This window comes from Chlamydotis macqueenii, chromosome 14, assembly GCF_036417535.1.
Source record: "Chlamydotis macqueenii isolate bChlMac1 chromosome 14, bChlMac1.mat, whole genome shotgun sequence".
NCBI lineage: Eukaryota > Metazoa > Chordata > Aves > Otidiformes > Otididae > Chlamydotis > Chlamydotis macqueenii.
In genome coordinates this window covers 16,218,898-16,243,367 of record NC_141569.1, presented here as the reverse complement: position 1 = coordinate 16,243,367, position 24,470 = coordinate 16,218,898, and the positions used below count along the sequence as shown (strand labels likewise).

General features: G+C 46.5%; 1 protein-coding gene across 1 annotated transcript in view; it reads right to left on the bottom strand.

The window, feature by feature from the left end:
* Positions 1-469: 469 nt before the first annotated feature.
* KLHL3 (kelch like family member 3) overlaps positions 470-24,470 on the bottom strand; it is a 49,624-nt gene continuing 25,623 nt past the window's right edge. The window contains exons 6-15 of the mRNA XM_086758786.1: positions 23,639-23,748; positions 18,833-18,949; positions 17,549-17,698; positions 13,743-13,860; positions 12,824-13,021; positions 11,931-12,032; positions 9,299-9,427; positions 5,745-5,885; positions 5,404-5,547; positions 470-5,169 (exon numbers count right to left, since the gene is read on the bottom strand). Of these exons, the coding sequence (XP_086614912.1) occupies positions 5,141-5,169; positions 5,404-5,547; positions 5,745-5,885; positions 9,299-9,427; positions 11,931-12,032; positions 12,824-13,021; positions 13,743-13,860; positions 17,549-17,698; positions 18,833-18,949; positions 23,639-23,748 (1,238 nt within the window). The 3' untranslated portion in view covers positions 470-5,140. The remainder of the gene's footprint in view (positions 5,170-5,403; positions 5,548-5,744; positions 5,886-9,298; positions 9,428-11,930; positions 12,033-12,823; positions 13,022-13,742; positions 13,861-17,548; positions 17,699-18,832; positions 18,950-23,638; positions 23,749-24,470) is intronic.

The following is a 24,470-nucleotide window of genomic DNA, read 5'->3' as shown; positions in this document are numbered from 1 at the left end:
CGTGGCTTGGAAAAAGGAGATCCTGTGCAAACTTCCCACTCCAGTTCCTGACATGGCTTACGCACTGTAAGCATGAGACAAAATAAGTTGTGCTACTTGTTAAATGTGTTGATCTTTCCAGTGGTGTAGATGTGTTACTTTATGGTGTTATTAAGAAATATTGAGCCCATGGGGGTAAACTCTCCTTTTTCATGTTTTCCCCCTTCCCAATCGCATTCGCTAAAAGGTCCTGTCTTCTGCCATTCATGCCCCTAACCAAGGGTTTTCCCACCCCCTAGAGAAACACTTTTCTCCTGCACCCCAGCAGACAAACAGATGCCCCGCTTCAAAGGGGACAAAGTAAACCCAGAGTTTGTATTTGCTCTAATTAAAGAGGGGAAAAAAAAAAAAAAAAAAAATAAAAGCCATGTGGAGTGATGAGATTGTTCCTCGCTGTCAGAAGCTGACAAAATCAAAACAGACCCAAGAAGAGTTTCATTAGTCCAGTTTTTATTCAAATTCAAGGATGGGGAACTACAACATGATTTTCTTTTATAATATAAATATGTCAGTGAAGAATGTTTCTCGAGTTGTTCGTCACACTGGACAAGACAGCTGTCAAGAGAATTACTTGGCAAAAAGTCCTTGGTCCTTCACGCTCATGCAAAATATCTTTAAAAAAAAAAAGAGCTTAAACAGTCAACCAGCTCATTATGGTATACTGTCAGCTACTGAACCAACAAAGTCTGTTTCACAAAACCAAAGAATTTCACACCCAGGTAAATTATTTCACAATCATCCATTACTCTTAAGGGGTTTTATACATAAAATATACAAATTAAAATTCTCAATATTTTTTTATTGTCACTGTAGAGGAAAATAACTTATAAACCCATAAACAAAGATAGGAAAAAAAGGTGAATTAACCATTTCCAGGCTATAATGTCTAACACACTCCCAAACACTGTAGCTTTGAGCAACAAATTTTGCTCATGTGAACGTGACCAGTGGGTATGATGTTAAGCCAAGGGGGCAACTGCTCTGATACTACTTTTTATTACTAACAAATCCCAAAGATTAAGAAGGAGCTGCACTTATGTGTTGAACCATCATGTCAGACTGATGAGTAGGCATCCCACATCGCTGGGTATTACGGATTTTGGTCTCCGAACACTGCAAACAAGAGAACAGCATTAAGCTTTCATGATGGTGTCATGCAAATACTGCCAAGTATATTTATGGTAATTACAGTGCTGTACACATCTGTACAAAAAAAAATATTTGGATAAACTGAATGAACTGAAAATTGGTTTTAATCACCCCTCATTTATCTATTAGGCACAAATGGAAAAGATGGACTTGATTCAAACTTGTTTTAACAACAGATTGCTTGAAACAAATCTATCCTGCTTTACATAGGCTTGCCTGTTTTGCACACCCAGCAGCGTGTGCCCCCACGTGTGATGCTGCTGGGTTTTGTGGGTGCACATCCCCGGGGATGCTTTCTCCGCAACAGCAAAGTCACATTTGAGAAACCCATGGCCAGGATCCCACTGGTGAGTCAGCACCTGGTGACCCTCAATAAAAAAAGCCTACAACAGAAGAGGGCTGAGGAAAGCCTTCAGATTCAGCAAGGACCATCACGAGGAAGTAGCCTGAGTTTGATTTGTAAAGCTTTTACAAAACCTCCTGCAATTGTTTCACTGTTTTTGGCAGCCTGGGGGTTTGCACGTGCGCACTGTTGTGCACATGGCATCCTCCGTCTTCAAGCAGCAGCGCGCTCACACAGGAGCCGAGAAATGAAGCCGCTGAGAGACAACTTGTCCACCAAGCTGACTGGGAAGCAAACGTATGGCACAAGAAAATTAAATCAGAGTATTGAAATTGTTGTAAAATAACTAATAATCTAAGCGCGTACTGGTGACTGAGGTAATGGATTTCAATTTATCTCATAATGTTGACCCAGTGCTGTCCTTCTAATACGTCAGAATCAACATAAAAGCTATCCCAGATCTTGGTTACAACATTTAATTTCTTATGCAGAAAACACACAGATTCACATCTACATCATGGCCAGCAAAAACTGCACTGGAGTGTAAGAATTAGATCCAGAATTTAATGGAAGTGTCATTGACAACCATAAAAAGCAATCCAAAAATTATTTAAAATTGTCTTATAAAAATATTTACAGTAAAATTTATTAGTGCTAACGCTACGTTTTCAGTCCTAGAAAAAGGCAATCTTCAAAGGAGCTGGCTCAGGTGCTCAGGATTAACAACACAAACATGAAACCACACAGCAAAGACAGACAAATTCCAAAAGCACGTCAAGGGGGGGAATACGGCTGGTTCATCACGTGTTACGGTTGTTCATATTGCATAGCTGGAAAACGAGGTCACTTGACTTGCATAACACTGCAACATTTGAGAAGGAAAGACAGAAAAGTGTCATTGGCTGTGGAGAAGAACTGGCAGCAGCCAGGATCAGCATCACTCATCCCTGGCAAGGGCTGCGAGTCCTAGCCCTGTCCAGCAAGCCACAGGCCCAGGTCAGCGGGCAGAAATGCCATTTTACAATAGAAGAAAAACACCAAAAACCATTTTCCTTATAAACAAGGCAAGTTTATAAAGAGACATGTAGCAGGGGAAAAAATCATCCAACCTTCAGGTATAGCCACATTTCAAAACGTCTGACAAACTCAACAGACTTCAAACTTGCATCTCTCTAGCACTAACTACCAGCTTTTGTCTCCAGCACACACAAACTCTTAGTCTCCAGGTAATATTTGCCTTTGCTGCGGTGCTGTGACAAGTCCGGGAGGGTTAGTTGGTACCCGTTCCCAGCTACTGAGCTGTAGCTGGGCTACAGAGTAGCTCTTTAGCTTTACATTCCCTATGTCTCTACCAGAACTAACGAAGGCCACGTGTGCCTAAATGCTCGTCCACCAGTCATCTCAGTCTCACAAGAGATGCTAACTCTGAGAAAAAACTTTGCCTGTCCATTTCCCACAGGGAAACCAAACAAAAGGGAAACACTTTTTGGTGTTTGCTTTTGGGGCAGTGAATTCGTGCCAGTCCAACCTAAGGCATCACCTTGCTTACGTCACTGTAAAGATGCATCTCAGGACTCCGATCTGGAGGCAGCTGCAGTCAGGGACACGTCCCTACCAGCCCCTGTAGCTTTTACGGTGAGTAACACCTTGTAAAAGAGCAGCACATAATATTATTTTGGCACATTTCACTGCAGACTGTAGAACCCAAAGGAAGAGGTTTAAAGGGTATTATAGAAAAGACTGATTTTTTAATTTTTCTTCTTTTCAAGACCTCTGAGCTGACATACAACGGAAGAACATATTATACATCAAGAATAATACTGGCATTTCCTTGGACAGTTTGCTTTTGCTTGTGAAAACAAGAACATCCAAAGAGGAGTGGGTGCTATCTAACGTTCCCCATGAGGGCCACCGCTCTGTGCAGGAGGTGACACAGCAATGGTAGCTGCTGCTTCCCTCACAGTGAACAGGCACCTGTCTTACAAGGACCACATCAACTCAAACACTAAAAATCTACTTGTTTACAGAAGTAACCCACTCCTCTACAACAGCTGCACAAGGTCATGTAGCCTTAAATCCCTCTGAAATAAACTTTTAAGTATTTTTCTTTTCTACTGTAGAAGGTCACACGGAGTCTTTTTGACAGGAGATCTATGGAGAAAGAAACCAGCAGAACAACACTGGTAAGTGCTGGAGCTCAACAATAACACGGGCAGATTCAGTCCTGCAAGCCAGCTGCCCACTACAAAAAGCCTCAGCTGATCTACAGGGGGAAAACCGAAAAACAAGCAACAACAAAAAAAAGAGAAGAGAAAATATTTTTCTTCACGAGTTCCCTTTAGCAGGGGAGTCTTTTGGGAGTCCATCTCTGTATGCAGAACATGTCAGAGCTCACAAGGAGACACAAAAAAAAAAGTATTTTAAAGTCAAGCATCTTAAACAGAAAGCTTTAGGAATTTGGAATGTAAGCAAGACAGCTGCCTTACAGCTGGATCTAGATTTGTCTGTTTTGAATAACCTTATGAATTCCTCAAACTACCAGAGGAACGCCTTCAGTACAGGCAAGATTAAAATAGCAATTACAGTGACAGTGATTAGTTAATCTCCATCTCTGGAAGCATTAACACACTGCAGGTGTTTTACTTTGCTCATTAATCCCTGCTTGGGTGACAGAGGGTTCTCGCTGTACGTACTGTCTCTACATTAATGGCAACCATAAGGAATTTCTTCAAACACCTAAATGCTCTGTTACGAAATGGCACTGAGATGCTGGACAGAGCTAGAACTGGGGTTTCAGCACAGCTGAAATGCGGGGGTTGGGAATCCTTTCTGTGCAAGCAACATTTTCACTGGAGCACGAAACCCCATCACAGCAGCACACGTTTTGTGGGGTTGCAAAGTTTTGTGTGATTCAGGTGCTGAGACTTCAGCCCCAGGGAAGGCACTGCCCAGCAGGTCCCACCACGGACAGCAAAGAGCATTCATGGCAAGTAGAAAACCACATGGTATTTATTTCCACCATAGGACAAGCGTTTCGGGGATACACACAGTAGTCCAGTGGCAGATACAAACGTATGACTGAGACAGCGTCACACTCAAGCCAGAGCACCCTGTTCCAGTCCACTTCTGCTGACTGCTTTTCTTGGTTGGTACTCAGAAGTTTCCACTGCCAGCAGTAAAGTCCACCCTCCAGGCACAGTGAGTAAATAGTTCAACCGATAATGTGCACAGAGCACCAGTAGTGAAGAAATCCAGAAGTGTTCGTTGTTACTCACATGCCCAAACGTAGCAGTTTCGTTTCACACAAGAAATTCAGTGCCTGCAGTTCAAGCACAGTGTTTTATCTCAGGACACTAGCCATTGAGAAGAACAGTTGATTGCACCACAGATAACAAGCAACACTTCGTGTCTAGCATGGAACGTGTCCCCAGAGGGACTTTTGCTTTGCTATGCAATCCACCGCAGAGCAGATGATGTTTGTAACGTATCACTTGTCATGCTAAGACGTTAACAGCAATGAGATGGGTCAAGTCAGAGGTCAGTCATCTTCCCAACACCACCTAACTGGATCCACTTCACTTCTGCTCTTCACATTGGCTTGATTGTGTGTCACAACGGTTTGTGAATCACAGCCACACCTGTTGTCAGAATGGACAGACACAGTTATTGTAGGAGCAGCTCCTGGGCTGCGATGTGGTTAAGACCGCCCTGCAAAGCCAAAGCCCAGCAACCAGCTAGCAGAGAGAGATGGGTATCTACTATTTCTATGAAAGCTTCCTCTACTAAAAGCAATATAAAACGTAAAAAAGTAAGATTAAAGCTCAAGTTTATGAATGACTCCAGCTGTTGCCAGCTCTCCACTGACTGTTTACCTGCATAACTTCTCCCCGTGCTCATGCTGGTTGGTAATAACGTCCACTTGTCTGTGATAGGGTTGTAGTATTCCACCGAGGCCAAGTTACAGGAACCGTCATCTCCTCCCACCACATAGAGGAGACCGTTCACCGCACACACACCTCAAAGCAGAACATAAACGGTTACACATGGGCTAACTCATCCCCCACGACTGGTGGCTCCTTCCCAAGCAGATAAATCTTCTTCCATTGTTATCACTTTCTTGGAGTACTCATCACTGACATCACTAGCACATTAGTCACATGAAAAACCACAGACAGCTGCAATGAAACACCACAGAAAGGCTTATTGTGGTTACCTGCGTTTCTTCTACACATATTCATGTCTGCTACTTGCTTCCAGGTGTTTGTTCCTGGATCGTAGACTTCCACACTCTTCCTTACTAAGGGACCATCGTGCCCCCCAGTAGCGTACAACAGCCCGCTGAGAACACCAACACCTGCCAAACAGAGCCCAGCATTAGCCACACATACAGGGAAAGGGTTGCATGTCCCTGGATCTTCTACTGGGTATTGCTTGGCCTCTCCAAGGCATTTCCAAAACATGGGCTACATGTGCCTCAAGATCACCTAGGACACGGTCAACTCTCCACCCACCCACCACATGGCACTACAACAGAACTATGCAGTAATGCCTGGCAGATGTCTTGTCTTTAGGGTTCTGCCCTTTCTCAGTAGAGCTTGGTCCATCTGAGATCCACAGCGTAGTCCCACAACATTCATCTGCCTCTCTCCAATCTCTTTGGACTGACTTGTTCTCTCTTCCCTTTGCCTCCCTGACCTCTGCATACCACCCCACCTTGTTTCCATCCGCCCAGTCTTGTCTGCCATGAGGCCCTTTGCTTTCAGCCTGGTTTCCAATTCCAGGAGCTTTATTTTTGCTTTTCTTTGTGCTTTTGTGCCATGTGGCCTCATCCCTTGGATACGCCTCTTCTCAAGAACTTACGGGCTCTAGTTCCTGAGGCTACCACTGGGTTCCTCTCCCCCCACACCCCAACTCATGCTCCCAAACATGGCACAAAGCACCTCCAAGGCCACCTTCCTAGCCACTTTCACAAGCCTCTGGCTCAATCTATTGGAATGACAGGAATCTGAAAGGTGCTTCTGCCTAATATTAAGTAAATTAATTAATTAAAATGTTCACCAATCCGTGAGAGTTAAAGCTTCCAGCAACACATCTTCATTAATAGGTTCAAAGGCCTCTATGAAAACTAACAAGGTGGGATGTTAGTAAAACAGAAACATCGATCTGCATTGCATCATTTCAACCATGGGCATGGACCAGCAGCCCCAAAGATGGACTCGTGCTGATGACTGAGGAAAAGGCACAGAGCTGGAAATGCGTGCGCAGGGAGGAGAGGGGCCCTGCCAGCGTAAAACTGATAGGTTTTCAAGTTGGCCTCTGTGCATCTTTCCTGTTTCCCACGTGCAGCACAGGAGCAGCACTGCCATGGTGAGCTGGAGAGCAGGCACCATCCGGGCCTGAGAGCTCCTGTGCCACAGGAACATCTCCTGGTGGTGTGTCACATCCCAAAAGCACAATGTGTCACGTTCTCCGAGACTCGCCACAGTCAGCAGGAGCACAGATCACAGCAGCTGCCATGTTCCACCTGTGGGACGGCAACACGAGGTGGAGAGGGAAACCATCTGAGTATGTTGCTCCTCCCTTGCCCCAAAACAGGCCAGCGCTTGAGACCGACTGATGCATTAAAACACCGGCAGGCACAGCACCGTTTGGTGGACAGGAACACTGCCGCAGGTCTACCACCATCACCCCTCTCTCCTCTGGATTTTCTTAACTTGCTGCTGCTGGGTTTGGCTTTGACCAGCGGTCTCTCGCTGCACCAAGAGGTGCTGAAATCCCAACATGACATTAGGATTCATCTCATACAAACGCTGGTATTAATCTCTAAGTGCCATAAATGTCCACCTTACTGAGCCAAATTCTCCGTCTGGTTGAGCTACTCCAAACGTGCACCATCTAGGAAGAGCAGAAAACATCCCACAGTATGTCCTGGCCCCAGAGCTGGTGCCTGCCAGTTGACTGGGGAATGGGAACTCATGTAACTGGTGAGGAAAGCCTACCATGTCTGAGCCCAGCAGCCTGGGTTTGCAGCACCTTAGCATTTGACTATATTCAGCTGTTAGCAAGAATTTTTTGCTTTTAAGAAATTATTTAATTAGCAAACTAATTTAAGCAAGTAGGAGAGTAAGAGAATTGGAAACACTCTAAGGCTTCTCCACCTAAAACTGGTTCCCTGTGCGGAGAGACAGACAAAGCACACGCGGGTGGGACGTCCCTGCCGAGAGGGGAACGGGAACCTCCGGGCTGGTCCAGCAAACCGGGCAGCACCCACACATCCGCACAGCCCAGACTGGGGTCACCCCAGGGACTCGGGGACGCCCGTCCTCAGCCCCGCTAGATGTCAGCATCGGGACGGCAACGCCAGCAGCTCGGAGCAGGGTTTCATTTGTGGAGCTGTATGACACATCGTGCTGCAGCATCACCGGTGACGAGCGGCACTGGGCAGTCCCCTCCCAATGCCTGCTGGAGGGGCGTCTGGGTGACAAGCGGAACTTGAGGAGCCCAGCTTTCAGGTTGGGAACAGAAAATTGCAAGGCTATTTGGCAGGCAAGCAAGAGCATTTGTAATTCTGGACTTGCCCTGTGGAGATGTACTTGCGAAGCTGTGCCCAGAGCAGAGCGTTTCAAACAAAAAATTCACCAAAATCCATCTCCCTATAGGCACAAAGTGTTTTGCTGTGTTTCAGTGTGCTGTAACAATACAAAATACTCATTCTGTTCTTCTACAAGGTTGCACTGAGCTAGGTTTCAGCATCAAGAAGATACTAAAAACCTCTTCCACCGAATTCAAACCAACAGCGTGTGACCATATTTGCCTCACCCAGAGTTAGGAAAAAGTATTAAGAGTGAAGGAAGACAGACAGTGTGTAGAGAGCAGCCTCCCAACTGCTCAGCTCGGAAGGAAATTCCCACCGCAGCTTAACCTGCGGGGTCATTTCAGCCCCCACACAAAGGGCAGCCTCTGGGTTTGGGTCCCTCTGGGTCCCCCTTTGGCTGCTGTACAGCAAGAACCGTGTACAGCAGGGAGGACTCGCTGCACACACAGTGACAGGACCAACACTGACACACTCCCTTTCACCTGAAGATGATTTTAAATGTGACGGGTAAGAGCTTTTATCCCTTTCAGAGAGGAACAGCCACAGAGAAGACAAGTGCCTACCTGGCCTAGCATCATGTAGTAAGTTAGAAACCACCAAGAATAGAATATAATCTTTTTTAACATGTCTTTTCCTCTTTTCCTGCAGATCACCAGCTCTTGCCAGCAAAAGGTACACTTAAAACTAGCTTAGCAGGGGCAATCTAAGATGAATTTTGTTACCTGAATTTGGTCTGCACATACTCAGCGCAGATGTGCCTTGTGCTGCAAAGCACCCGCTGGATGCTTGCATAGAAGAACCAAAAGGAAAATCCACCTGACAGCCCTCAAATGATAGGAGAGAAGAAGGCGCCAGCTGAGCCTGCAGCTGGCGGTTCAGGAAGGTAACACTTTGCTTACAAGTGAGATGCATCTGTTAGCGAGGTTACTTGGAAACACTGAACATTATTTCATTAATCCAGAAATTAATTTCAATTTGGCAGATTTTAAGGAAGTCAAGAGAGGTGCTGAGAGCTTCCAAGCAATTATGGTTTTTCCCCTCACAAGAAGGGAGGGAAATAACAGGTTGCACTTGCCAGCCCAGCAATGCCAAAACACCCTTCTCCTTCCCTTCTGTGAGCAGAAGAATCCAGTGGATCATCAGCTCTTAAGAACACATCTCAGAGCCAGTACCTGCACCGCTCCGTCGGGTGCTCATGTCAGCTACGTAGGTCCATTCGTTCGTGGCTGGGTTATACTGCTCGACGGTACTAAGGCACTGACGGGATGCTCCATCGTAGCCCCCCACAGCATAGAGCTTACCTGCAAGAGACACACATGGGCATCAGCATTACGGCTAGGACTGATGGGCATTATCATCACACCCAACAGGTCCCAGCCAAGGGAGGCCCTGGAAAATGTGTCTAAACCTGCTGAGATGTCTGGGGAAAATCCTAGTGAAAGGATCTGAAGCAGACTCACAGATAGGTGGGACTGTTTTTAAAGGTGTTAAAGCTGTCAGCTAAGACAAGGAAACAACGCGACACAACAGCTTAATTAGAAGTCAAAAACCCAGAGGGTTTTCCAAACAACTTGTTGGCCCAGGATAAGAGGTAACATGAAAGCACTTGCTGCTGGCTCCCATTCAGGTGCCGCAAGGCAAGGTGTGCTGTCAAAGGTCAATAAGTTAGTTACAACTTCACACGAGCAATAAATATGCAATGGGCTCTTATGTTAATATAATACCTACATGGAAATTTAGACCTGATTTTGAAGAACCTGGGCCAGATCAAAAACAACCAATGCTGCTAGCACAGCTGAGGCCAGCCTGTTCCCTCAAGCCAAGTGATCACAACACAGAAGATACCACAGGAGACCCTCACAGCATGGTGTATCTGTCCCTCCCTACCTCAACTCAATGAAAGCTGGACCACAGACACCTAGTGAGACTGGAAAGGGACAGTCAGATGTCAGGGGACTCTACCACACGTGAAACACGGCTGATGCTCCACCATGTCCTCTGTTCACAGACCTGACTGGCAATCTCTCCTTGTCTCCCTGTACCGTCTATCAGCTTGTTTTGCATTTAGGCAGCAAGCTTTCTGGACAGAGAGGGTTTCTTTGTTTTACTTTGCTAGAGACCTAGCACAAAGGCATTCTGGTTCAAGATCAGGCCTCCTAGACACTACAAGAAACAACCATTAATAAAGTTCAAAAAATATATGGGAAAATTCTAACCTAAATTTTTGTACAAAACCCATGAACAAGACCAATTTTCAACCCACAGCAGCAAAGCCTGGCCACGAATGAGCAACGCAATTTTTTATCGCATGAGACTCCCACCAGCAGCTATCATCTACAGTCTCACATTTTTGCATCCTCTTGTTTCCTTGATGTTTGCAAGGCTCCAAGAACAGACCAGCTGTTTTCCCTTTTGTGGTCCTGCCTCTGACCCATGTTCTCCTTCAGCTCCACTCACGGCCTCCTCGGGCTGTGATCATCAGGAGCAGTTTGGGACTGTGCTCCTCCTGCCTCTTGCTGTATCTATAAACAATTCAGACTCTTATTTGTGCTGTGGTTCAACCCACCCAGTGTTAGTCAATGAACCAAGGCAAGAGTGCCTGATAAAGTAAGACAAGATAAAGTTCCCTGTCTAGCAACAATTATTAGATATTTTCAGTACCGACAGACATCAGATCAATCTTCATCACGTTCAGATGAACACTGTGGATTAACTGCAAACTGCAGCTTGCTCCCTACACCAATATGATGATTTCTTATGTCTCCAGTAGAAACCTGTCCATAGAAACAGATCTCTCGGGTACAGATTTAATATTTGTTCCGCATTCAAATGACTGACCCATTTTAGCAAATCCCACTGACTACCAACACCCCAGCACTTCACAAGCATGGGCCAATTTTGAAGGAGATGACTCTTAAATATGCAAATTTAGCACAATCAACACTCTTTATTCTATCTCCCTCTTCTCACATAAACACAGTCCGTGTACACAAACACATTTCATATTTCCCATGCGCACAGGTCAAACCAAGCCGCTTCAAAGCGCATTTTATAACAAGGCTTGTGCCAGCAGCTGCTCCACACTGTGCTAATTGGAAACTGCTACGCCACACTAAAGACAAGGGCAACTAAAACCTTTCACTTGCTTCAGAACTGCTTTTGCTAAGGGAAGAAGTTCCTACTTAAACTGCTCTTTCTGCGGAATCCAAACCAAGCTGCTCAGCTCCAGCTCACTCGAGTTTGGTGCGGACACGTAGGTGCCAACAGCCGCTGCGATCTCTCCCTGCTCGTTTACAAACCAGAGGAAATCATGCCTTACACGCCGGCAAGCCTGCTGTCAATAAACACAGGTTTTAGCGTCCTTGCCAAACCACCAGCTTGGGGCTGTGGGACAAACTATGCTCCTGTTTCTCTTGCTGAGCAGATTTTCTGTGATGGGTACTCCATCCGTGCAGCGTCTGTGACGGCAATAGCATCCGCTGCACACCACCATTTGCTTTCACCAGCAAGAAGCAGCCCAGAAAGAATAAGGATTCAAAGAAACCTTCACGCACCTAATGGCATTCACTGGAGGCATGGGCTGCTCTGATACGGGTCTGAGGCTCGTGGAAAGCTACACATGATTTTTCACTAAGATAAAGAGGAGAATGGAAAAAGCTGCAGTGCTTACATCATACAAAATAAATCTTTACCAATTCAAGATAGTCTAGAGAACTGCAGTTCCCTTCTATTGCACTTAAGCGTTCAGGTTTCTGTTTGACACAGGAACATTTGCTTGATGGAAGCGGCTGCTGGTTTTCTTACCCTCCACAACTCCAACTCCAACACTGCTTCTTCTTGTGTTCATGGGAGCCACAAAAAACCACTCATTGGTTTTATAGCTATAGGCCTCAACTGATGCCAGACCTAGTTAAAAAGGGGATACACAGGTTTTCTAATTAAAAAAAAAGAGAAGAAAAAAAGATTGGTGTTGCACTTTCATCTGCCTTCCACCTCCCAAGCCCGTAATTCCCCCCACACTCCTGCAACCCAATTTTCTAGTCCCTTGCCTTTCGGGCTGGACCAGCGTGCCAACGTCACTTCTTCAGCAGCTGGAAAAATTGTTACCCCGTCGCCTCTGCCCTGGGACTGCTGCCCCTCCATCGTGCTGGGGACACCAAGGTGGAGCAGAGTCCAGATTCCAAGCATTACGAAATGTCCATGCAAAGGTTTAAAAATTCCCCCAGACCCCGTTGCATTGTACTCATCACCAGCTGAAATAGTTTAGGGCTTAGCCAAGTGGTAAAGCTCTACAGCAGAGGCAGGGGTGTGAATGTAAACATGCAGTTATGCCAAGATAAATCCCAGACACACGTACCCCATAAGACGCCTTGTTAGCATTTTATTCATGTTACTATGCAAAACTTAACTAAAGCTAGGAAAAAATCACTTTTCAGTCCTGAAAAAGCATATTCATACAGAGAACAAGACTGAAAGAACTGTATCACTAAAGAAAAAACCCAGGGTGAGATCCTCTGCAATTACTGATGAGTCAGAATGTGCATGCGGTTAGTTCCAACACGCAGTAAACCCAATCTCTGGCTCTTTCTCTATAAAATCATAGAGTCAGAGCGCAGAAGCCTCACTAAATCTTTGCAGGGGTCTCTGAAAACACTTTCTCAAGTCAGGCACTGCCTGGTTTTTGCTCAGTTACCTACCCGTGCTGCCATCAAAGCCGCCCACTGCATACAGGAGATCATTGAGCACGGCTGCGCCTAAAGTGCTTCGTCTTTCCTGCATGCTGGCTATGGACGTCCACTGGTCCTTCACGCCATCGTACACGTCAACCGTCCGTACCCTTAAAGATCCGTTAAAGCCCCCGACAGCATAAACATTGCCAGCCATAAATACCACACCTGATAAAAGAGGAAAGAGATTTTACGGAGGTTTTACAAACAGTTTGGGAATCAAGTATCACGAGGTGTCTGTCAGAGCACGTAAGACAGCAGGGAAGAGCAGAACGTGGGCAAGTGTTCAGCATTTTCTGCAGGTTAAGAGCATTGGAGCCAAGTGTGATAAAACATATGTGTCATAGGGAAGGTGAAATGCATATAAATACACAGCAAGGCACAGACGGATTTCACACCTGAAGGAGTCATTTTCTGAGCCAGAGAGGACAACAAATGGCAATTCACATTCACAACCCTCTCGGATGTCTCCAGAGGAACACTCCTAAACTTACAGATCTGTTCTCCATCACCCACTCCTCAGCACTGAGAGAGCCTGACTCAGCTCCTTGGAGTTTTACTAAGAAACCAGCAAGGAAAACTGGATCTCTGTGGGCTGCACAGAGGTGGGGAAAGGACGGGAGAAGGAGGGGAAACACTGCTGGAGGAGCAGCCAGGAGACAGAGGTGATGAAGGGGAGACAGTGGCTATGGAGGGCAGACATGCAAGAGCAACCTCTCTGGAGAGCAAGGCATCCACCTGAATGAGAAGGGAAAGAGAAGGAAGGAATGGCAAAAAGAAAGAGCTGCTTGGAGCCGGGGAAAGGCTGAAGGAACAACACAGGACACCGTCCAGCCTTGAAGAGCTGCAGTGGGAAAACAAAAAAGGTTTCAGCAAGTGCTCCCATTACCTGCTCTGCATCTCCGGGAGGGAAGCTCAGCAATCTGATCCCACCGCTCCTCCTCAAAGTCATAGCACTCCACACTGCGAATGGCTTTGGGCGCTTGCCCGCCAACCACGATCATCACCTGGAGAGGGAAGACAAGAGCCAGAAAACTTCAGACACCAGCCCAGGCAGCTGCTCTCTGCAAAGAAACCATCACCACAACCTGGTCAAGAGCAGCTGCCAAAAACATTCTGCAGGCCTCCTAAAAGCCTCTGCAGGGGGCAAAAAAGGCTATCTCCAATTTAATGCACACTACATATGTCAGCCTCCATTATCTCTTCCTCACCCTTGCTGAAGTGGGCAGCCTGCCCTATTTCCTCATAAAACGCAAAACCGCTTTGCACCACGGCACACGCAAGACTCACTCCAGAAGTATTTTTAAGTGAAGAAGATCCCAGCATGATTTCCAGAGCCAGCCCACTGTTTAATCATTATCTCCACGGTGGTGCTAAAAATAATTGATGCCACTTTGCAAATAAAACCTGACAGCTGTATTGCCACCTGCGGGGAAGACGACACTTGGGAAATCACCAGAACTATTAAGACCCAGGGTGCTGGGCTGCTGAAGGAAGTGATTTGTCAGCTTCATTAAGGCTTTTGGCTGCAACGTGTATTGATGCAAGTCCAGTAATTAAACCCTAAATTTCTTACAGACAGGGAAGATCTATGTGAAGGTGATCAAGGGCAACCTCCGGAGTGCAAGAATGGCTCTGCTGGGTCAGGCTAAAGGTCCATCCAGCCCCAGACTCCATTCCCAGCAATGGCAAGCAGTGGACACTGGTGGAAGAGTGAGAAGACCTGGACGGCGTGCAGTGTGATCCTTCCTAAATCTGCCCTGTTCTCCGCCAGAAGACAAACTCCCCACGGACTCACTGACTTGCCCGGGGTGGTGGTCCCAGGAGCCTGCAGCTCAGCACTCGATGGCTGCCCATCGCCAGCTGGGCACCACAGACCACCACAGGCAGCGTCCAAACCACCTGCACCTACAAACATCTCGACCTGCACTTTGTTCTGAGCACATTTCCTTTGACTGCCAAGGGATTTGCTCCCCTTATCACAGTAAATCGGCAGGAGCAAACACTACCCAAGACAATCTGATTTTTACAAGGCCAAGAAGCTAGAAGCAAGATAACTCAAATACAGGCAAAGAGTAGATGGGAAACCAGCTTTAGCCTCTGCAAGTCGGCTGTGAGCAGCTGAGGGGATAAGATCGTCATTTGAGGTCACTCGGCTAATGAGCTCAACTCCAGTCACAGCTGCTTTACAAGTACAAAGCTGGACAGCGATTTAAAGAATTTGAGGAGCATGAAAATAGTGGACTGTTTGATCTATACAGATGAGAATGTGACATTTAGAAAGCAAACTTGACTACTAGTTGTGTAACAGTCTTCCATGGAAAGCTGCAGAGCTTCACAACACTACAAAATTAAGAGATTCTCCAGCCAATGGTAATCCCTCATCAGCAGGACCAACACACCAGATGAAAGTTTCTCAGTAACAGGATTGCTGGAAGATCATCACCTTCTCCCCTTTCTTGACAGTTAAAGAGAAGGGAAGAGAGACCTGCAGAAGCTTTGGGTTTGTACTCATAGGTCATGCTATAGAAGATGTTGAGTACCTCTGAACTCACTGATTCACTCTTAATTTTATCCTTAACTACTTTAGTCCTTGAACACAGGTCACGTCAGCCCTTCACGATACCCCCAAACTGTGTTCTACCAACTTCATCTCAGCGCCAGCAAGCAGAAAGAACATAACATGTCGACACACTCTGCAGAACCACAATTTCTCAATGGACAGTTCAATATCTAAACATCTGAATAGTCCCTCACAGCACAGATCTCATACATCATCCCACAAACCAAGCTCCCTACGATTTATGCTTAGAAAAATAATACTCTGTGGCTTTGATGCCCTACAATCTGCCGAAACGCTTATTAATAACTGCAGCGACAGTCTGTTGAGAGACATCATGCCAAACTCTGTTTATCTCCAGGGCACAGGGAAAATAGTTCCTGTTGTCATTTTTTTCTTCACTAATAAAGCAGTGGTCAGAGCATCACACGCCTGCAGGACAAACGTGGGGAGTAACACAGATTATTTACTCAGTAGCTGCTTTGAGTCTATTGACATCTGCTTCAGACTTCCTGTCCACGGGTCTGGGTGCCGGTGTTTCCTCCTTTCCTTGCTTCTGATTACGGATACCGGAACAGGTAAGACACCTACCGTGACCCTCCTCAGCAGGGCTCCACGAGAGTGCTACAAGCCAGCAGAAACCTCAGCCAGCCTCTGAGCACCACAGGCACTGCCTGCAGCTGCTGCCGCTCCATGGGTCAGTGATTCTGAAGCTGCAGCTCCAGGAGCAAGAGCCATTCACAAAACCATTTGTGGCTGACAAAACGTCCCACACAACATCCTTGTCTCTAAATTGGGGAGACATTGATTTGACGGATGGGCCACTCGGTGGATAAGAACTGGCTGGATGGTTGCACCCAAAGAGTAGCCATCAACGGCTCGATGTTCAAGTGGAGGCTGGTGACGAGTGGCATTCCTCAGGGGTCAGTATTGGGACCGGCCCTGTTTAACATCTTTGTCGGCGACATGGGCAGCAAGATAGAGTGCACCCTCAGCAAGTTTCTCAATGACACCAAGTTGTGTGGTGTGGTCGATACACTTGAAGGGCTGGATGCCATCCAGAAGGCCTCTGACAGGCTGGAGAGGTGGGCCCATGCAAACCTCAAAGTTCAACAAGGCCAAGTGTAAAGTCCTGCACATGAGTCAGGGCAATCCCAGGCACAAATACAGGCTGGGCAGGGAATGGACTGTGAGCAGCCCTGAGGAGAAGGACCTGGGGGTATTGGTAGATGAGAAGTTCAACATGAGCCAGCAATGTGCGCTTCCAGCCCAGAAAGCCAACCACATCCTGGGCTGCATCACCAGCAGCATGACCAGCAGGTCGAGGGAGGTGATTCTGCCCCTCTACTCCACTCTGGAGATTCCCCACCTGCAGTACTGCACCCAGCTCTGGAGCCGCCAGCACAAGAAGGACATGGACCAGTTGGAGCGAGTCCAGAAGAGGCCACAAAAATGATCACAGGGCTGGGACACCTCTCCTGTGAGGACAAGCTGAGAGAGCTGTGGCTGTTCAGCCTGGAGAAGGCTCTGGGAAGACCTTACAGTGGCCTTCCTGTACCTAAAAGTGGCCTCAAGAAAGCTGGAGAGGGACTTTTGACAAGGGCAGGTTGTGATAGGACAAGGGGTAATTGCTTTAAACTAAAAGAGGGCAGACTTAGATTAGACATAAGGAAGAAATTCTTCACTATGAGGGTGGTGAAGCACTGGCACAGTTTTCCCAGAGAACTCATGGATGCCCCAGCCCTGGAGGTGTTCAAGTCCAGGTTGGGTGGGCTTTGAGCAACCTGGGCTGGTGGAAGGTGTCCCTGCCCTGGGCAGGGGACTCGGAACCAGATGATCTTTAAGGTCCCTTCCAACCCAAACCATTCATAATTCTATGAAAATGTTTCAAGAACAGATCTTTGCCCCTGGGAGCAGAGATATTGCTTCACCTAAGGGTTTACCTAAGTTTTTCCAACTTAATTTTGTGTCCTTGGTGGGTATAGACTATACCAGAAGAGAGAGTAAAACACTTCAAAAGGACAATCGTGAAATTAGTAAGAAGTAATGTGACAAGCATGCAAAGTCCTTTCAAAGACAGAAGATGCCACCAGTAATATGGTGTGAGGTGACATGAAGTGACCAACTTGGCTTACCTTTGGCAGGCTAACGGGAGTCCTCGGCTTTGTTCTGGGATTTTTTATCAGTTGCCTTTGATCCAGAGGAAGTAAATGATATTTCATGGCCTCGATAAGGAAGTCTTTACAGGTGTTGTTATTCTTGATTAAAGCTTCTTCTTCAACTGTCTGAGAATACGCACACACATGAAAGACCATTAAAACTGAAGTAGTTGGTGGCACAGGTCATAAGGAGCTTTGTAAAAAGCACATGAAAACTGGAATTTCTGTTCCCAAGTACCAACATAAAACCAAAAGGCATAAGTCAGACACAGAGTTCCAGCAGTAACATCCAAACTCCTCACTATCTTCCAACATCACCAACATCACTCAAGAGCAGCAGTGGTCTCTCTGTCTTACCACCCTCTGCGAGACAATTAACTCAGCAGGGGAGGATTCACCAGGAGTCTGGGTATAAAATAAGTAATTTATTTTACTCAAGTTTTTGGTTTGTGGTGGTTTTTTTGAGGTTTTTTTGGGTTTTTTTTTGGGGGGGGGGGGTTGGGGTCTTTTTGTTTGGTTGGTTGGTTTGGGGGGGGTGGGCTTTTTTGGGGGGGGGGTTGGGGTTTTTTTTTTTAAGGAGAGGCAGTATCTTTTACTTGATCAGAAGACATAGTTGAGAGAAGAAAATACATGGTGGGTTCACCTTGTGAAAACCGATTTTATCTCAATTGTATTGATATTTTTAGACACATGATAAAAGCACAGTAGTCAAAGAGCCCATACACCAACCCCTTCCTTTGGGGAGTCTCATTATCAAGGCCCAAGTCCCAGGAATTAACTCGTTAAGAACAATAGCTAAGTCAGACAGTATCTCACCTGCCAGTCACACAGACTCAGCTCTATGTGCAGAACACGTCTTATGCCAAATTTTTCACATACAAAGTGTTTTCACTAAGTGTCACATGTTAGCCCCACTCGGAACTGGACTAAATTTACCTGCACACTAGGGAAAAAACCTGCACCAGGTTGTAACAACATCACCTGGGTATTTTCAAGGTGAAAAATCCCAAGATATTAACTTCTAAATGCTTCCACCAAGAGGGGCAGGAGCTCAGCTCTTGGCACTGCCAAGGTCATGTTCACAAGGTTTCTGCACACACACATTGATTTCTGAGTCCACCCAGTTTTTCCTTTTATTCCTCTGTTTACAGACTCAGCAACATGCCAAATGATCCATCTCAGACACAAACAGCCGAGCTATTGATTAAGGAGCTACCAGCAGCTTAAGTGCAAGTATTAATTACTTATTTGCAGACTAACCTGTACAAGATAATCTCTGGGCAAAAGGGGGAGGCGAACATGCTCCATCAGCTTAGCCATGTGCTCTAAGCGAGATTCCTTCTCGTAATTTATCCAAGAAATAACCGCTTCGAAGACCTACACAGATAAAGTACAATTAAACAGAGAAGAGAGAACTGGCTCGCACATCCCCTACCCAGAATCAGAAGCATTGCGATTTCACAGTGCCAGAAGAAGGAGGTGCAAGATCTCTATCAGACAGATGAAGTCATGACCATGCACAAGCACCACGGTGGCGAAGAGGTGAACCGACCGTGCATATTAATAAGCGACTTCACATCTAGATGTGCTGTATCACTCAAAGCTAAGCGTGTGTCTAGGACAATCATAGACCTCTTGGACATTAGCACTGGAAGGCAGCCAGGAAACTTAATTAGCCTGCTGACATTTGCACGGGACATTATTCATGAAATCAGCCGCAACGATTACTCCTGATAACAGAGATCTCCCCTCCCACAGCAGTCTGGCCACACAGTAAGTCACCGTGTTCACCATCATATTTAGCCACTGCACCGGTCCCCGTCCCCCCCACCCCAAAACCCAAGAAGTCTCCAGGACGAGTTCACCACACACAGAGGAAAATCCCTGTCTGCAGCCACGCATGCGTTTCACTGCTAAAAATACCCAGATACTTCTGATCTGAACCAAAATCTAGTTTCACTCCCAGATCCAACCGGTTCAGATAAGCATCCAAACTTTGACTCCGTGACAAACTGGAGGCAAACAAGCCCGTGCAGCTGGAGCCACGCAGAGCCCTGCATGACCCGCAGACATGGGAAGACCCGTCCTACACAGGCTCCTGGCATGAATATACATAGGCTTATGTAACTGTGAGCCTCACTCCTCCCAGAAGAAAGGCCCAAAAATGTCACCGGGAGTGAGAAAGGCTTCCCAAAACACCCAGCAAGGCAAGGAAGGGGCCAGTGCAGTCTCGGATGCTGCACAGCAGGGGAGTTTCCCCACAGAGTTAGAATTAAAATTCTGACCCTTAACTCACATCCACAGGCAAAATTCCCCAAGTGCCCTCGCTGCCCAGTTACTCACGGGGGGCTGAGCACAGTCGTCTTCCACTGACCCCAGCCGTCCCGTGCTTCCCTTGCAAAGCGTCGCTGGCCCTGCGCCCCAGCACACTCAGCACGTGCCCTTGGTTTCCACTTCCCTCCGGGGTCACCAAATGGTCAGGCTAATTTGCACAGATATTTTTTCCTTCTTTCCACTCCTCCCATCGCGCCCCAAGAAACCATTTTGTTTGGTCCAAGGTCACTAATTACCCAGAACCGAGAGCACCATCTCTCCGTCCCCAATTGTTGGTGGCAAATGTATCTGCAGGAGGAGCCGGCAGGCGCGGCCTCCCACAAAGAAGAGGCAGAAGGGAAAGGGGTTTCCTCCTCTTAGGCCAAACTACATGCTTAAAAACAAAAAAAAGCAGGAAAGCACCAGCCTCATTCCCTATGCCAACAAACGCTCCTGCAGAACTGTTCGGAATTCAGGACACTGCGATGAGGATTTAAGCAACACAGCGGGGAGCCGTGTAATCAAACCCCAGCTAACGCAGAGGAAAATAACTACTGCAGAACCTTAAGTATTTTTAAAAGAAAATAAACAAACAAACAATTTCACTTTAGCTACAAGGCATTTAAAGTAGAAACTAGGTTACTGTGAGATTTTTAATTGCAAATGAGTGTGGAAGGAGCTTAAAGCAAATGTTTAGCCAATAAATATGCTTTTCATTAACCTCTTCTGCAGAAATGCTGAGCCTCAGACAGGTCACAGGGCTGGGACATACCCAGCTACAGACCAAGATGAGAGTGAGCAAGTCCTAAAGGAAGGCAGAGCAAATGTGCACGAGGAATAAACTGCTTCCTCGGTGCTGGAGATCACTCCTGAGTTAGGCATGCGCTGATGCTACCCCTGCTGTGCCTACTCCAAAAATAACAGAAATTTAAAGGAAAAAAAAAAAAATCAGATTCTAGCACTTTCCATTGGCTCTGATTCCTAATTTTATGAGAGGGGGAAAAAAAAAATCTTAATCCAAGACAGCAATATCTCTATTTAAAGGCCACATTTGTTTCCACTGCTGCCGTGCCCGCCCTCCGCGCTGTGCCCGCTGCAGACCCCGAGCAGCTGCTGCCGCTCCCCGCAGGAGATGGGTTTTTTCCAGCCAGGCAAGCCCCGCTCCCAGGGCGTGACGGAGCGAAGCTGTGACCCGCACGGCTTTATTTAGAGCAGAGGCACGGGCCGAGTTAGCGCCTGGCACCTGCCTGGCTGTAGGAGCAGTCCTGAGCCTGGGAGAAGCACATTTCCAGCTCTACGGCCTAGAAGGGTGAAAGCCTGGAATATCCCCTTTCTGCACAATACCTAAGCAAAGAGCAAGTCCAGTTGTTCTCCCAGTCTCTTCAGCCAAAAACCCAGTTGCTTGGTACACCCAGGACCAAACTGTGCATCAGCTTCTACTGCACATCAGCAGCATGAGATGATGAGTTGATTACTGGGCTGTGTAAAACTCCCAATTCAAAAATCCCAACCCTTTTAAAAATTTCTTTCATCACTATTCTGAGTTGGCAGGAGCCCTTTCTTAAGGACTCCATTCACACATCATTAGTAAATAGGAGGAAACATTTTTTTTTTTAATAGTTTTTCCTTGCTTGCACGCGCTGTTATAATTAAAGAGCCGATTAGGTCAGGTACAGAAAGCACCGATAAAACTCTCTTCAAAGTACTCAGCTATAGCAAAAGGAGCAGGCAGGGACCAAAATAAACCTTTGCCCTAGGCCACAAGGGCCTGTGCAACTGCAGAGGCTGGGAACAGCAAGGGGGAGAGGGAGAGAGAGGAGGATGATCTCCGAGTAACGGGGGAAACGTCACCATTTAACAGTTAAAATAGATTTCCGCGGTAGCAGACACTTTTTGCAGTCGTGATGGCCTAGGGATACAAGTATGCCAAAATTGGTGGAGGTAAAGAATCTATTTAATTAGGCCAATTGGTATTATTTGGGGGGTGGCAGAGGAAGGGGAGAACACACAAGCTCCTGGGTACACGCGACCTGAAGCGCTGTAAGGGCGATACCTCCCTCGTCACCTCAGCCACCACACCTCCCAGTGATGGAGACGCTCTGGCTCACAGGCTGCAGCACACGTACGAGACATGGGAAGAACAGGAGATTCTCAGATTTTTGATGTATTTGCCTGCTTACATCTTATTGCTTAAACCAGTTACCTATCCATCACATATGTATGGATGGATATATACACATATTTTTTTATATATAATACATAGACAGGAATAATAAAGGTCAGAAAAACTGCTTTTCTGTGATGAAGCTAATACAAAACAGCAGCCTATAAGTCTGCCCTCAATTTTCAGCGCTTCTTTGGACTCCAGCACATATCTCATGTTTATGTTCCAATCCCATTCTCTGCCCCTCTCCTGTTATTTGCATCTGGTTTTTTGAATGTGCAGCTTATGCTTATATTCCCTTCCACTGCCTTGCATTCTCAACTTTTACAATCAGCTAAAGAAATCCTGGTTTTGATTGTATAAAGCTCAGATGAGGTAGAGAGTACTTTGATTTCTCTGGGCACAAGGCCAGTAAAAGCTTTTTAACAATGCTGCACAGGACTGGAAAAATTGGTTCCTAAACTTGCACTTCCCTTTGCAGGCTGCTTGGCTCACACAAAGCAATTCTGCTGCGAGTTCACTCCGTTTGTTTTTTCCCTTTTTGGCCCCGCCTGCGCGGCACGGAGCTGCACCCCGCCGATACACACCCTGCTAGCCCCATGCCTGCGGAAACGCGCTCCCAACGCCTCCGCGTTTGCTGGCTCAGGATCTGAACGAGGCATCGCTGCATTCACGCTTCACGTGGTGCGGGTTGTCTGGCACTGTCCGTAGTGAAGTTCTTCAAGCAGAGGGGCTGAACAGGATGGGCGCACACGCCTGGATGTGCACCCTGACCTGCAGCACCAAGCACACCCAACTCCAGCCTCATCCCACCGGAAGGCAGGCATTCAGCGGAGGTTCTGAAGTTATGAGCTACGTAATCCTCAACCTCTCCTGTAGCCTCCCACAAGTGTCCACCTCATAGCGACAATTTAGAGGGCAGCTGAAGGACTCAAGGCACGTACCTCTCCCCAGAAACCTGCTGCAGGTCATGGAAGAAGGCCCCACCAGAGAAAGGAGCTGGACCTGGTGTTCACCAAGTGCCATAACCACCGGTCACCCTCCTTCCCAGAACTACAGGCTACACAAGATACGCTGAACATTTCAACCACAAAACACCACCAACCAGCGCCCATTTTCCCCTCTTCCATTAAAAACACAGATGATGCTAGAAAAACGTTTCTGTCCTCCTTTTTTTTTTGTTGCAGGCCTGCTTTAGTTGTTCTGTTCAACGGGCAACAGAAGCCAATACTCCTCCCTGGCCTAACGAAAGTCATCTTTTTTGAGGTTTTTATAGCAGGTAATACGAGCTTTACACCAACAGCAGATGGGAGGTTCCTAGTTTTCCAGAGAGGAAAGATATTCAGTCCTGCCCCCCAGGGCTTTTGGAAGAGATACAGATCTGAGAATCATTACTTCCTATAAAGAACAACCAAGTAAAGGTCATTTTTATGCATTTTTAGGATTCACATTATTTTTAATTTTCCTTTCCACATGATCTCTGTTGGAAAATGGCCCCTAAAGAGCGTAACATTCGAACAGTTCCCGATGCAAGATCTAGAAACATTCCAGCATTCTTACATTCACTGTTGCTATACAATTTACTGTACCTTTTCTTCAGAGGAGACTGTGAGCTTGTCACTTGATATTAAACTGCAAACCTGGTCCAGACTAAGGCTAAGAAATTCTTCTCCTAGCATCACCTCAGGAAAGTGCTGCTCTGTTCAACAAATGAAAAGGGGGAACAGAAAATTATAATGAAATCCATGCTTTACGTCAATGGAAGGACCACAGCATTGAGAGAACTGCTGTTATTACACCTCTGGGCACCAAAGACAAACGACACGCTGCGACCACATGGTGGAACAGAAACGGAAAACAGCCTCAGAGCAGGTTAAAGAAATGTGATGTTACTTCAGGTAACACAAGTCCCATGAGACACTTTCATAAATGACACTAAATGGGAACTTTTTGCAAAGTACCTTCCAGTGGCAAACATGATCAGAAGTGGCAATTGAGGAAAGTGCCAATGCCTTTCTAAAGTGGTAAATAGCCTGGCCACCTCGAAATTCAGTTATTGCCCACCTGCTCCAAACCCTCAGCACCCATTTTCCCTGGCAGCCTTGCCCCTTTCCACTTAGGTCTGCAACCGTACAAATTGCTTTTTCTTCCTTTTTGCCTGCAAATCCCTCCATGCTGTAACTTTGGGAGCCACTTAAAAACAAAATCCACATCACTGCTTATAATCCCAAACTGGAAGAATTATAACTGTTTGCAATACAGATCCAAAAAGTATCATCAAATCTGTCAAGCTTTACATCTAGCCAAAGGGCACTGGAAAAGAGTTACTTCCTGAAAAATAATTTCTAGGTCAAAATCGTTGTTGGCCAGTTGCAGACAATTTTAGTTTTTCAAGCATTTGTTACAAATCACGCCAATATT